This window comes from Theropithecus gelada, chromosome 15 (genome assembly GCF_003255815.1).
Source record: "Theropithecus gelada isolate Dixy chromosome 15, Tgel_1.0, whole genome shotgun sequence".
Taxonomy (NCBI): domain Eukaryota; kingdom Metazoa; phylum Chordata; class Mammalia; order Primates; family Cercopithecidae; genus Theropithecus; species Theropithecus gelada.
In genome coordinates, this window is record NC_037683.1 from 591,638 (window position 1) to 605,591 (window position 13,954).

Below are 13,954 nucleotides of genomic sequence, written 5' to 3' on the forward strand. Positions count from 1 at the left end.
CGGGCCCGGTTCTTCGCCCCCGCGCCGCCTCCGCCGCTGCCCGCCGCCCCCGCGCCGCCCCCCGCCGGCCCTGCTGCTCACCTCGGCATCGGCGGCGGCCATGGCCCGGGCCCGCAGCGTGGCCCCGCCCCTCCCGCGCGCCATCGCCCCGCCCGCGCCTCGCGGCCCAGAGTCGGGGCGGGGCCGATCGCCTACGTCTGCGCCTGCGCCTGCGCCCGCGCCTGCGCGTTGGAGCCCGACCGGTGCGGCGCCTGCGCACTGGGACCAAGCGTGCGGCGCCCCAGGCGCCGGGCCTGCGGCGGCCGGAAGCGGAACGCGCGCCCGCGGGATAGGAGACCTAGAGCCGGAGAACCCGCCCGCCAGAGTCGTGGTAGTGGATGGGGAGTAGCCTTCCCATTTTCAACACATATCTCATTCTAAATTGACGTTCTGGTGGGCTGGCCGAAGGAGGAGAAAGACCTGCGGCTCCGACCTCTGACCTCTAACCCCGGACGCACTTTGATTTCGCCGGCTTGCGCGGAAGGCTGACTCCCTGGGCCGCGGCCTGGCGGGGGAGCCGCCTGTGGGGTGTCCCCGGCGCGGGAGGGTGCTCTGGTTCAGGCAGGTTCCCGTTGCGGCGGGGGTCCCCCGGTTGGGAGGAATGCTCCTGCCGAGGGGTGCTCCGGCTGGAGGGGGTGTCCCGAACGGCGGGGATGCCTGGACTGGCGGGGGGTGTCCCACTGGGGAGGGATGCCCGGTGGGGAGGTGCCTGGCGGGGGAGCGGCTCCGGCTAAGCATGGGTGCTGTGCTAGGAGGATGTGTCTGGCTGGGGCGGTGTCCCAACCGGGAGGGTTGCCCTGATGGGGGAGGTTCCGCAGTTGTGGAGATGCCAACTTGGGGGGTGCTCCGGTTGGGGGTGTGTGCCCTCTGGTTACCCCGCTCTCCCTGCCACCCATATACCTGCTGCCCAGGTATGCACAAGCCAAGGCCTTTTCTGCAGACCAAGTAGCCTTCCCTGGACAGCGCCCCCAGCACTACAGAAACTATCTTAGGCTATATGCCCCGCTGTGGTCAGCCCGCCTTATCCCAGCCCCCAGACCCAAAACAAGCATGGACTGAATTTGAGGTTTCTGGATGGTCGCGTGAACCGAGGGGACGGGTACTGTACTGACAAGAACTGAGTCTTGAAGGTCAATCTGGGTGACACCCGAGTCTCCTGGTGAGTCGGACCCCGGAGAATTATCCCAAGTCCAGCATAGACAGTGCACTCAGAGACAGAAAAGGAAACGGACAATCCCAAGTGCCAAGAGAACCTTCCCAGGTTTCTTTAGGACAGCTCAACTGCTCTGTCAAAGCTTAAGTCCAGGCCGGGCGCGGTGGCTCAGGCCTGTAATCCCAGCACTTTGGGAGGCCAAGACGGGTGGATCACGAGGTCAGGAGATCGAGACCATCCTGGCTAACACGGTGAAACCCCGTCTCTACTAAAAAATACAAAAAAACTAGCCGGGCGAGGTGGCGGGCGCCTGTAGTCCCAGCTACTCGGGAGGCTGAGGCAGGAGAATGGCGTGAACCCGGGAGGCGGAGCTTGCAGTGAGCCAAGATCACACCACTGCACTCCAGCCTGGGCGACAGAGCAAGACTCTGTCTCAAAAAAAAAAAAAAAAAAGCTTAAGTCCATTCATGACAGGCCGAGCACCCTGAGCCCTCGCAGGAGACACTAGCACCCTCCTGCCCCGCCCTGCCCCACACCCACCTCTCTGCTGCCCCTGGTGCTGTCTGTCCCTTCCCTGAAACCTTTATTTCAAGTGTCTTTGTGGCTTGCTTCTTTACCATCCTGGAGTTCAACTATCAGCTCTGCAGGGAAGCCTTCCCTCTCCTCCCTAGCTGAAGTGAGACTGCCGCCCATGCCGGTCTTCCTCGCCTCACTTTGCTCCATCACAGTGTGTGACATCTGACTCTCCACATCCTGATTTGGAATATTGTCTCCCCCTAGAATGTAAGTCCATGGTGCCTAGAACAATACCTGGTGTACAGGAGATAAAAGTATTTTGTTGACTGGGCTGGGCGCGGTGGCTCATGCCTGTAATCCCAGCACTTTGGGAGGCCGAGGCGGGCGGATCACGAGGTCAGGAGATCGAGACCGTCCTGGCTAACACGATGAAACCCCGTCTCTACTAAAAATACAAAAAATTAGCCGGACATGGTGGCGGGCGCCTGTAGTCCCAGCTACTCAGGAGGCTGAGGCAGGAGAATGGTGTGAACCCGGGAGGCGGAGCTTGCAGTGAGCTGAGATTGCGCCACTGCACTCCAGCCTGGGCCACAGAGCGAGACTCTGATATCTTAAAAAAAAAAAAAAAATTATTGACTGAATAAAGGGAGTTAAAATGTGAAGAAAAATCCTTTACCAAGCAAACATCCACCCTAAGTGAAGGTGTGGGAAGCAGCTTCAGGCAGCTTTTTCACTCCATTTTGCAATCAGCTGCTCCCCTTGTGTGCCCCTCAGCACTTGTCAAGGTGCTGCTCTCAGCACATGACATGCTAACCCTGCAAACTTCAAGTCGGTCCTGAGAGGCAGGCACTGCTCTTACCCACATTTTATAAGTGACTGAACTGAAGCAAGGGAGTGGTGAGAAGCAGTGATGGGATTCAAGCCCAGGAGGCCTTCCTTTCAACCACAGACGACACTGCTTCCAGCAGGTACCCCACCTGTGGTACTTTCTGTTCTCCAATATTCATGCTGACCGTCCCACAATTAGTAAAATTTTAGCCAAGTACAGGACTGCGTGGCTAAAGACCACATTTCCAATGGGAAGGGGACAGGTCAGAGACAAAAAGTGACAATCTACTTCCCAGTCTGTCCCTCAAAAGTCCCACCATTAGGCCGGGCAGTGGTGAAAGCTGTTAACAGCCATCTGGGAGCCAGGGATGGGAGCCACTACATAGGAATGACAGCTCTGCCATGACGCCAGGATCTGCCCCTCTGGACTGTTCGAGAAATAAACTGTCATGCTATGAGGGTGGGGGGCTGTCTGTCCCCTACAGTCCCAGGAGTTTTTTGTGGGGTTGTTTATTTTTTGAGACAGAGTCTCGCTCTGTCCCCCAGGCTGGAGTGCAGTGGCGCAATCTCAGATCACTGTAACCTCTGCCTCCCGGGTTCAAGCGGTTCTCCTGCCTCAGCCTCCTGAGTAGCTGGGATTACAGGCATGTGCCACGATGCCCAGCTTTTTTTTTTTTTTTTTTTTGTACAGACAGAGTTTCATTATGTTGCCCAGGCTGATTTGAAACTCCTGACCTCAAGCAATCTGCCTGCCTTAGCCTCCCAAAGTACTGGGATTACAGGCGGGAGCCACCGTGCCGGCCTGGTCCTGTGCATTTTATAGATAAGGTAACTGACAAACCTAGCCACAGCCACCTCTTCGTCCTATAGAACTGGAATTTGAACCCAGAGTCATCCTTCACTACCACCTCTGTTGTTTCTGGAAGCGCGCTCCAGGCAGGCTGGCCAGCATTACAGGGCCTCCCTGGGGGCCCCTTTGGGAACGCTGCTCCACAGAACCCTGCCTCTCAGGTCTTGGAGATGTGGGCAGGAGAGAAGCAGCGTCCCTCAGAGCCAGGCCTGGCAATGATGCCAGTAGGGGCCGAGGCAAGCCCTCCACGTGCCCACAGGTTTCTCAGCAGGGGAAGTCCACACCACGCCGCCTGGGAACCTGGGTGCCTAAACACAGCAGGAGCCGAGGCACAAATTTAACCAGATGCCAAGGTTGCGTGAGCCCCAGTTCGTGAGCCAGGCTCCAAGGACGTTTCCTTAGGTGGCTCTGGAAGGCCCAGCACCAGCCCCCGTCCTCTGTTAAAGGGAACCAGCCTGAGCGCAACCCCAGGGTAGCAGGGGTACCCGAGGAGCGGGCTATGCCCTGGCAGGAGCAGAGCCCAGGATGGGGTCAGGGTCAGGCCCTGCTGGAGGCTGGAGGGCGCCCAAGGCGAGGCCGGTGAGGCCCAGCTCTACAAATACAGCGTTTTATTTACAGGAGTCTCTCCAGGTCCCAGCTCCCTGCCACCCCCACCCCAGCCCCAGGGAGAAGAGGGTGGACGCCAGAGGAGCTAGCAGAGGCTGGGCAGGTCCTGAGTGGGTCAGGCCAGGCCGAGAGAGAAGGCACGAGGCCCTGGGCGCCCCAGTCCCAGGGCAGAGGCCAGGCCTGCCTGGAGAAGGCAGCACGGGGTCAGCTCTCAGGGGTCAGGCTGGGGTCCACGCCGCCGCAGCTCTGCTCATAGGACGGTGGGGCCTCTGCGGGGAGAAAGCAGGGTCTGCATGGGGCTCCTGGCGTCCCCTCCCTGCCAAGCCCTGGCCCTTGACTCACCATAGGGGTAGCCCCAAGAGCTGTACTCTGGAGGAAGAATCAAGGTGCTGGTGGTAGGCACTGGCCCCCCAGAGCCCTCTGCAAAGTAGGGGACAGTGGCACCTGTTGAAATGCACAAGGGAGGCCGCAGCGGATATGAGGCAGGGCTGCCATCCTGAGGACAGGGCTCGGGGGCACCAGGCACAGAACCCAAGGTGGCCAGCAGGGGCTGCTGCTGCGAATGGCTCTTGGTGGAGAGGGAGACCGGGTCCAAGAAGTGGGGGCCGCCAGCCGCAGCCTCGGCCTCCTCCTGGGGTGGTGCAGAAGGCACCACCAGGGGTGGGGCCCAGGGAGGCAGCCCTGGACCTGGCCGGGGGCTCAGTGGGGCATGGTTCACAGCAATATTGCCAATGAAGACCGGGAGGGTCACAGTAGCTTCCGGTGCCTTCAGAGAGACCTGGACAGGATTGAGGTGGGGCATGAGGGGCCACGGCCAAGGCCACTAGGCCTCAGGCCACCCAGCCCCCACCAGCACCAAACCTGTAAGTAGTAGTCGATGTGGATGAGGCTGCAGCCTGGCAGGGCCGACTGGGGCAAAGCAGGCACCAGGATCTGCTCATGCCACTGTGCCCGTCGCCAGGCCTTGACGCCCGCACCCTCCACCTCTGCAATGGTCCGTACGTCGTGGATCCAGCGCTTGGCCTTATAGGACACTTTCTGGGGAAGGACCAGCCTGTGAGCCTGCGCAGGCTGCCAGCCCACCCCAGGAGGCCAGTCCGGGCAACTGCCGGGGGCTCTGACCTGCAGCAGACTGGCCACCACAGGGCTGGTGTCCTTGCCTGACTGGTTCTCAATGTCGGCGTGCAGCTGCAGTGCCTGCCCCACCACATAGCCGCGGAGATCAGTGCTGGCTGTGAGGACCACGCTGCCTGTCTTCACCAGCTTGTAGGAGAACTTCTTGGTGGCAGAGGCCACATTGGGTTGCTTTGGGGGAGGGCCAGGGAGAGGCTTAGCAGGTGTGGGCAGGCTGGATCCCTGTGGCATCAGGACAAGCCCCTCAGCCCTGCCATGCCCTGCCCCTGGAGACCAGCAGTCAGCTCAGGGCAAAGAGGCCACTGCCTCCAGACCCTGGCCCCCCTCACCTCAGCTGGGGACAGGACACTGGGATGAAGCAGTGCCTGCCCGGCTCTTCCCCAGCCCCCACGAGGCTGGGGACCCACCAAGGAGGTCACTGTGCTATCCTCACCTCAATGTCTGGGATGCTGTTCAGATTCAGGGGGCTCAAGATATAGAACACGAGGCTGCACTTGTGATCCTTGGAAAACCGTGGCGTGTGGATGGCGGCCCTCACCTGGTGCACGATCTTCCCAAAAGGACCCTCAAAGGATGTGGGTGCTGTGGCTGGGGAGAGAATAGGCACTGGCACCTGGCTGCCTTCACCCTGCAGAGCCCACCTCCCAGGACCAGTTGGTCATCACCAGGCCTGTCCAGGCTGGGCTCTTACCAGGAAGCAGGAACTGGAAGGGGAAGCTGTGCTCACCAGCGGGCAGACTCCCTGCAGAGACAGGAGGGAGGTGGGGGGCGGTGGGGACAGGCCTCTGGAGGCCTGAGGTGGCCACAGGGCCAAGATAAGAGTGGGACTGCAGCTGACCAGCTCACACGGGGTCTCCCTGTCTCAGTCACCAGCAGCACAGGGCTGTGGCCTGGGTGAAGGACTGAGGGTAAGGGCTGGAATAGGAGAGTGGTTTGGGAATGGGGCAAGGGTGAAACAGCTGTGCCAGGAGTCAGAGCCCACCCACATCCAGCACAAGTGGAAGGTGGCCCCTTCAGCCACCCAGCCCCTATGAGAAACCCATCAGGGCCCACAACCCTGGGAGAAGATGGGCCAGTGCAGGATCCAAGAGGCAGGTCTAGGAAAGGGGGAGGACAGGCAGGCCCCACTCCAAGGGGTGCCCCCAGGGGTCACCACTTGGGACCAGGTCAGGAACTGGCTCCCAGACTTACCCTTGTCCGCCAGCGACAGGGAACTGTTGAAGTAGTCCTCCTCCGCTACCCACGCTGCGTCGTTAGCCTTGTTGGAGACCCCGCAGGAACCCGTGCAGGTCACCCGGATGGCTGCCAAGGGGAAAGCTGCATGAGCCCCAGCCAGCCGACGGCCCAGGAATTCAACCTGGGGCCCAGCAGCCCCGCCTGGGCAGGGTCCTGGGAAGGCCAGTGAGCAAGCAGCCCCTGCCACTTCAGGGGACACCTCCTGCCTGTCTCCTGTCTTGGGGGGCTCCAAGGGAGCCGGGCTGGCGAGGGGCCTGACCAGCACAAAACAATGTCTGCCCCGCAGCCCAGAGCAGAAAGGCCCCAGCGCTCATCCAGACGGCGGCTGGGTCGTCCCCCAGACTGGTAACCTGGCTGTGAAAGCCCAGCTGCTTGTGGGGATCGGGGGGGGCGCCTGGGGGTGTCGGGGGGATGCCTGGGACACTCCAAGGGACGGACGCGTCTTCTTGCTGCCCTGTAGACAAGTCAGTTAGGCAGGGAAGGACCCCTCCACGCTCCAGGAAGCTAAAGCTAACTGGCAACCATCATGCTGCAGGAATGTGGCCAGACCCGCCTGGGCAGACAGTGTTCCACAGTCGGCACACCGCTGGGTAGGGCCCTACTTCCTGGGCCAGCACTGCCCAGCGGGGCTGACTTTCTGCATCAGGAGACGGCTTGGTTCTCTCTGGCCTCCCCGGGGGAGTGCCAGACCAGGAACTGCTTGAGGCAGAGGTTGCCACTGTTCTGTGGCCAGGAACACAAATTCCTCAGTCCAACAGATGTGTGTCCAGAAACCACGATGGTCAGAAGATCATGGCTGGACAACCAGGTCCAGCAGAAACTGGTCACAAGGGAGGACAGACGCAGCAAAAGCACACACAGCACCAGACCCAGGTGGGCAGGGGTTGGGGGGAGCCATCAGCAGGCCACCCGCAGCTCCAGCCCCTCTTCTCCCTGCAAGGCTGAGTCAGGGCCAAAGATGGCCACTTCCCTGCCTCGTCCTGGTGGGGGTCACGTGAGGGGAAGGTGACTCAGACTCTCAGACCTGCTGAGGGAGCAGCCAGGGAGGAGGAGTATCGGTGTCCGGTGCGCCCAGGGCCAGCCATACCTGCCTCCCCTATGGTCTCCCCAGCAGGCCCCACCTGTGGCCCAGGCCTTCTGCCGGCCACCAAGAACAGCAGGGTTCTTCTCAAAATCCTTGGCCCAACCGCAGCCCCACGTGGCTCTCCATACACATCCTGCCCTTCCCCTCAGCAGCTGCCAGATCCAGTCCCCCATCCCTGAGGGCGGCCCTTGCTTCCTGCTACACATCCTCTAGCCCCTGGGCACTGCCATGGCCTGGCCTCAGCCTCCATTCCAGCCCAGCCTTGCCACCCCAACCTCGGTCCATTTTTTGTTTTCTTTTTTTTTTTTTTTTTTTTTTTTGAGACACGGTCTCACTCCCGCCGCCCAGGCTAATGTGCAATGGCACGATCTCAGCTCACTGCAGCCTCAACCTCCTGTGCTCAAGCGATCCACCCATCTCAGCCCCCTCGAGTAGCTGGGACTACAGGCACATGCCACCACACCTGGCTTTTTTTTTTTTTTAATAGGGTTTCGCCATGCTGTCCAGGCTGGTCTCAAACTCCTGAGCTCAAGCAATCCACCTGCCTCAAACTCCGAAAGTACTGGGATTACAGGCATGAGCCACCATACCCAGCTCTGCCCTGATTTTGAATCCATGCTGTGTTAGCCAGGCCCTCCTAGGGCCAGACCCTTACTGTTTCCAGGCTGAACATCTGGAATACTGGTGATTCTCCTGTGAGCAAGCAGACAGCCCAAGAGGAGCACACAGGCATCAGCAGGCACAGAGGAGGCGGGCGTGGCTGAAGCAAGGAGAGGAGGCCTGGGGACTGGAAATGCTGCAATGCCTTTAACACTCCTGACAGACTGCACATCCCCACCTTGAATCCCACAAATGCTGGGACCCAGCTGGGCACGGTGGCTCACACCTGTAATCCCAGCACTTTGGGAGGCTGAGGCGGATGGATCACTTGAGGTCAGGAGTTCAAGACCAGCCTGGCCGACATGGTGAAACCCCATCTCTATTAAAAACACAAAAATTAGCCGGGCGTGGTGGCAGGCGCCTGTAATCCCAGCTACTCAGGAGGCTGAGGCAGGAGAATCACTTGAACCCGGGAGGCAGAGGCTCCAGTGAGCCGAGATCACACAAATGCACTTTAGCCTGCATGACAGAGCAAGACTTCATCTCAAAAACAAAAAAGAAAAATGCTGGAACCCACAGAGGATGCTGTAAAGGGAGCAGTGGTCCCCAGACTAACTGGTATGCCAGCCAAGCACCCTCAAGTGATCCTGGCTGGTGGCACAGAACTGAATATTCACCCTGCCCCCACTGTCCATATTCCTAACCCACAACACTGAGAGATATAATAAAATCGTTGTGTTAACTGTTTAGGAATGGTGTGTGACTTGAGGTGACAGCTACTTTTATGTAGTAGTCCCAGCTACTCGGGAGACTGAGGCAGGAGAATGGCATGAACCCAGGAGGCGGAGCTTGCAGTGAGCCAAGATCGTGCCACTGCACCCCAGCCTGGGCGGCAGAGCGAGACTGTCTAAAAAACAAAAACAAAAAACGGCTAGGTCTGGGCTCATGCTTATAATCCCAGCACTTTGGGAGGCCGAGGCCGGCAGATCACGAGGTCAGGACATCGAGACCATCCTGGCTAACACGGTGAAACCCGGTCTGTACTAAAAATACAAAAAATTAGCCGGCGCGGTGGCGGCGCCTGTAGTCCCAGCTACTCGGGAAGCTGAGGCAGGAGAATGGCATGAACCCGGGAGGCAGAGCTTGCAGTGAGCCGAGATCGCGCCACTGCACTCCAGCCTGTGCAACAGAGCTAGACTAAGTCTCAAAAAAAAAAAAGAAAGAAATTAGGGAAAACCCAAATTATCTACCATTTCAATCCATCAGATTGACAAATATTAAATGTCTCGACACAGCTGGGCGCAGTGGCTCACACCTGTAACCCCAACACTTGGGGGGGCCAAGGCGAGCAGATTGCCTGAGGCCAGGAGTGTGACGGCAGCCTAGGTAACACGGTGAAACCCCGTCTCTACCAAAACTACAAAAGATTAGCTGGGTGTGGTGGCGTGTGCCCCTGGTGCCAGTCACTCAGGAGGCTGTAGTGGGAGGACTCATCGCTTGAGCCCTGGAGGCAGAAGTTGCAGTGAGCCAAGATCGCACCACCGCATCCCAGTCTGGGTGACAAAGTGAGACCTCATCTCAAATAAAATGACTGTCTCGAGGCCGGGTGTGGTGGCTCACGCCTGTAATCCCAGCACTTTAGGAGGCTGAGGCGGGCGGATCACTTGAGGTTGGGAGTTCGAGACCCACCAGACCAACATGGAGAAACCCCGTCTCTACTAAAAATACAAAATTAGCCGGGCATGGTGGTGCCACATGCCAGTAGTCCCAGCTACTCGCGAGTCTGAGGCAGAAGAATCGCTTGAACCAGGGAGGCGGAGGTTGTGAGCAGCTGAGATTGCGCCATTGTACTCCAGCCTGGGCAATAAGAGCAACGTAAATGAATAAATAAATGCATGTCCCACCACACGTTGGAGGGAGGTGGAAAACAAACACCCCTTACACCAGTCAAATTGCAGACAGGTATGAGGTACTGGCAAAGAGTGGGACAGGTCTACTGTAAATTTACCTGTGCATACCAGGAAACCCAGAATTCCGCTCAGAATCTCATGGTATTTAACCAGGAGCCTCACACACCACTGCTCATACTAGCAAAGCATCGCTAAAACCGTCATGGGACACCTGACTCCACAAAAACAAACAGTATCCAACTGACCCTTGGGTCATCCTAAGGGCCCAGGCTCTGCGATCTTCCCAACGCCCATGCAGACGGCCCTGTTTGGCACAGACACCCAGGCTCTTTCAGATGACTCTGCCAGCGTGAGCAGCCTCCAACCACTGTCCGAAGTGAGACCTGTCCTGAGCTGCCCACACTCTCCTCAGTAAGAACACGGGAGGCACGGGGCTCCTGCACAGCTGGTTCCTTTCCAGCTGGAAAGCTGCTTCCTCTCCAAAACACCTGGAGCTGCTCCTCCACCTCTCAGCAACTGCTTCAGGCCAGGCTGGCTGAATTCCCCAGGGAGCCCGTTTTCACTGGCCAGGCCAATGGCAGCGGCCATGTTTCAGCCTTTTCAAACCATCGAATCAGGCAGGACCACAGGATGCAGTTCTGCCCACAGAAGCCAGAGCAGTGCGTGGGGTCCATTGTGAGGGGTCTCCTTGCTGCCGGAGAGAGGCATATGACCCCACTCCCTCTTCTTTCCAGCTTGCAGACTGCTTGTAATGGCAGAACAGGCTGAAGGGAACCAAGCCTTTTGCAACAGGAAAGCCGCCAGGCAGGGCTTGGCTGCAGGACTGAGTGGTTCAGTGGCAGTCGCCTAGTCAGAGTGTGACTTCTTCCGCCCTCTGGACTTGAATGTTGCACCTCTTTGCAGGGGCCCTGCAAGCCCCGTCCCTCTTCCCCCATGCAGGTTTAAAAATGTTTCCTAGGCCGGGCATGGTGGCTCACACCTGTAATCCCAGCACTTCGGGAGGCCAAGGTGGGCAGATCACAAGGTCAGGAGATTGAGACCATCCTGGCTAACACGGTGAAACCCCGTCTCTACTAAAAATACAAAAAAATTAGCCGGGCGAGGTGGCGGGCGCCTATAGTCCCAGCCACTCCGGAGGCTGAGGCAGGAGAATGGCGTAAACCCAGGAGGCGGAGCTTGCAGTGAGCCGAGATCGCGCCACCGCACTCCAGCCTGGGCGACAGAGCGAGACTCCGTCTCAGAAAAATAAATAAATAAAATAAAATAAAAATAAAAAATGTTTCCTAAGTGTGTTCAGATGCACAACCAAGGACCAGCTGTTGGAGGCTGCTCTGACTCAGGAAGCTCATGATGGGGCCGTGTTCTCAAGGGACCACTGGAACTTTCTTCTCGAGTTCAGGAGCCCCTCCTTTGCACCACCTACACTTGGACCAAGAAGACCCACCAACTCCTCATCCTCATCCCGAAGGACTCGTGCCTGCCACAGAAGCTGTGACCTGTAAGCCACTCCCCCAGTCCTGTTTCCAAATCTGTATCATGAGAGTAACAACCATGCCACAGGGTGCTGAGCGTTACTGAGGCTGGCCCATGGGATGTGGAGAGAATTTGCATCAGGCCTACCATGAGTGCTCCGAGAACCACTGTCAATCCTGGTCGCCCATCCCAGTAACAGAACACGAGGTGGTCCTGCCTGACCCCCAGCCCTGGATTGGGCCAGCCTGGGCTCCAGAAAACTGCTTCTTCCCAGGCCTCCCTCTGCGTCAGCCCTCGAGACAGCAGGCGTCCTCATGGCTGGGTGCTCACCGTCACCGACACTCATCGGCAGAGTAAGTGAGCAAGCCCAGGGGCCCAGGCAGGGCTGCTGTCCTCCTGCGGGCTGAGGGCCTCCCTACTGGCTCCTAGCAGGATTGACAAGCATCCTTTGAATGAGGAAACGATGACATTCCGTTCCCATCCCAGGCAGGGCTGGGGGAAACCCCCGGGAACCCCTGTACAACCCTCCTACCTCACTTGCAGCAGCCTGAAATATGTGCTCTCCAGCCCATCAGGGCCCATCTCCTACTCCCTAGTTCATGACCCTCCTTTTTCTCCCTCACTCGGACCAGCCTCTGTGAGCCAGTGCTACCTCAGCTCTTGGGCCAGCTGCCCAAAGTGCTGGGATTACAGGCGTGAGCGTTCACCCACCCACCACGTCCACCCGGAGGCCGGGGAGCCTGCTCACCCAGGCCAGTCACGCACCGCGAGGCCATCCCTTCCCTGTGGTCAGCAATGGCCTGCTCGCCCCAGGCCGCGCCAGGGGAGGGACGACAGGGCCCTGCACTCCCCTCGGCCCGCCTCACCCCACACCTCACCTGTATTCAAGGGATGCATGTGCTATCTCTGCCCTGCCACAGCCACACCTGCCCCCACCCAGACCCCAAACTCAAGGTGGGGACAGAGGAAGGGAGCCTGTAGGGTCATCCCAGGAGGCCCAATGGGGCCAGGAGCCTGACAGAAGCACCTACCACCAGGCTTCTTCGAGGTCCCACAGCCCCAGGCGGTGCAGGGTCAGGGCCACAGCACCATCACCTGTCCCAGGAGGCTGAGAGGACAGAACAGAGGCTGTGGGTTCTCAGCAGACACAAAAGCGGTGCTGTCACCCACGCGCAGGCCCAGCGGTCAAGGTCCAGCGGAAAGCCCACGGGCTGTGGCCAAGCAGCCCAGGTGGTTCCCACAGGAGGCCAAGGTAGAGAAGCCCGCGGCAGGGACGCGGCACTCACAACCAGGGGCCGGGCAGAGGCCTGTGCGGAGGCCCCCATCCTCGGGAGGCAGCCTCACCTCGCTGGGCTGCCCTCACCTCCAGGGCGCCCTGCCAGCGGCCACTGCAGCAACCCGATCCCCAGTCCCCGAGGCCCAGGCGTCCGCCTCGGCGGGGGGCGGGCGAGGCCTGCTGGCGCGGGGCAGGGGGCGCGGGGAGCCGCAGCAGGTGCCTGCACCCCGCCGGGACCGCACGCCCGGGCCAGGAGCGGCTCTGCAGAGGGAGCGCCTGCGCCGGGAGCCCGGGTGCGGGAAGGAGCCCAGCAGGTGCGAGCGCGGACAGGGAGGGTCGCAGGCCTGCGTGTGCCCGCACTCAGGGCGTCCTCCACCGTGGACCCGCTTCAGGCCCCGGCTTCAGGCCCCGCCGGGACCACGCCGACCCTCGGCGAGAGGGCAGGAAGGGCAGACGCGGAAGGGCGGCGCCGCCCGGACCTCCCCGGCGCCGCTGAGCCCGCGCCCCAGCAGTCCCGGGCGGCTACGACAGCGACTTCGAGGGCCCAACCCCGGGCCCGGCGACGGCAGCCGCTTCCGGGAACCCTGGCCCCGCGCAGGTGCGGCCAATGGCCCTCCCCGAGGACCCGCGCCCACCTCGGAACGGCAGCGGCGCCCCCAGGCGCACGCGCACGGTCCCAGCCAGCGGCTCCCCGGGGCTGTAGACAACGCGGCCGTGGCTCAGGCTGATCTCGAAGAGCTGCACTCGCCCCATGCCGCGGCCTCACCGGCCCGCCGCACAGTGACGCCCCCGCCGGCCGCCCGCGAGCCCCGGCTCCGAGGTCCGGCCCCGCCCCCTCCTATGCCCCGCCCCCATCCGTCCCAATCCAGGCCACGCCCCCGTCCGGCCCTTCCCAGGCCCTGCCCCGCCCCACGGCCCCGCCCAGACCCCTGGCAGCCCCATTGCCCGCGGGCTGCCGCTCGGAGGCCCGGCCCCGCCCCTATTCCCCGCCCCATCCGTCCGCGTGGCCCCGCCCTGATTATGCCCCGCCCCTCTGACAGCTCCTCGCCCCGCCCCCGCCCTTCGCCCCTGCCTCGCCTTCCCAGCTCCGCCCCTGCCTCGGCCGCCCCACCCCTGCCCCGCCCCCCGGCCCCGCTCATCCATCCCCGGCCCCGGCCCCCGCCCCGCTGGGTAGGTGCTGCGCTGCGTCGGGCGCCGCTTAAGGGACTTGAGGCGAAAGAGTCCCCAGCATCCCCCACTGAGGGAGTCA

The 13,954-nt window shown here is 60.8% G+C and overlaps 2 protein-coding genes and 1 pseudogene across 8 annotated transcripts in view; 1 reads left to right on the forward strand and 2 right to left on the reverse strand.

The window, feature by feature from the left end:
* Nucleotides 1-133, reverse strand: part of EHMT1 (euchromatic histone lysine methyltransferase 1) — a 223,323-nt gene extending 223,190 nt beyond the window's left edge. For all 3 annotated transcript variants that reach the window (XM_025359652.1, XM_025359650.1, XM_025359653.1), the window contains exon 1: nucleotides 82-133. In XM_025359652.1, the coding sequence (XP_025215437.1) occupies nucleotides 82-102 (21 nt within the window). In that variant the 5' untranslated portion in view covers nucleotides 103-133. The remainder of the gene's footprint in view (nucleotides 1-81) is intronic.
* Nucleotides 134-3,236: 3,103 nt separating this feature from the next.
* LOC112608098 lies at nucleotides 3,237-3,842 on the forward strand (annotated as a pseudogene). The gene has a single exon (XR_003115941.1). The product of XR_003115941.1 is annotated as an uncharacterized protein ARRDC1-AS1-like (transcript).
* Nucleotides 3,843-3,977: 135 nt separating this feature from the next.
* Nucleotides 3,978-13,536, reverse strand: ARRDC1 (arrestin domain containing 1). Of its 4 annotated transcripts, XM_025359728.1 has the most exons (8): nucleotides 13,341-13,536; nucleotides 6,318-6,428; nucleotides 5,818-5,868; nucleotides 5,560-5,714; nucleotides 5,115-5,297; nucleotides 4,854-5,030; nucleotides 4,335-4,770; nucleotides 3,978-4,261 (listed from the first exon to the last, which is right to left on the reverse strand). In XM_025359728.1, the coding sequence occupies exons 1-8, from the start codon at nucleotides 13,456-13,458 to the stop codon at nucleotides 4,197-4,199; spliced, it is 1,296 nt and encodes a 431-aa protein (XP_025215513.1). In that variant the 5' UTR covers nucleotides 13,459-13,536; the 3' UTR covers nucleotides 3,978-4,196. The 4 variants fall into 4 exon arrangements, with proteins under 4 accessions (XP_025215513.1, XP_025215512.1, XP_025215514.1 ...); XM_025359727.1 differs by having other exon boundaries at nucleotides 3,978-4,770; XM_025359729.1 differs by having other exon boundaries at nucleotides 3,978-4,770; nucleotides 5,115-5,348; nucleotides 5,665-5,714; nucleotides 13,341-13,512.
* Nucleotides 13,537-13,954: the final 418 nt, after the last annotated feature.

Coding starts and splice junctions, on each gene's coding strand:
- ARRDC1 (XM_025359727.1), bottom strand. CDS start 13,458: ATGGGGCGAGTGCAGCTCTTCGAGATCAGCCTGAGCCACGGCCGCGTT. Junction 6,429..13,340: donor GGCGCCGCTGCCGTTCCGAG/GTGGGCGCGGGT, acceptor TCCCCTTGGCAG/CCATCCGGGTGACCTGCACG. Junction 5,298..5,559: donor ACAGCATCCCAGACATTGAG/GTGAGGATAGCA, acceptor CCTCCCCCAAAG/CAACCCAATGTGGCCTCTGC.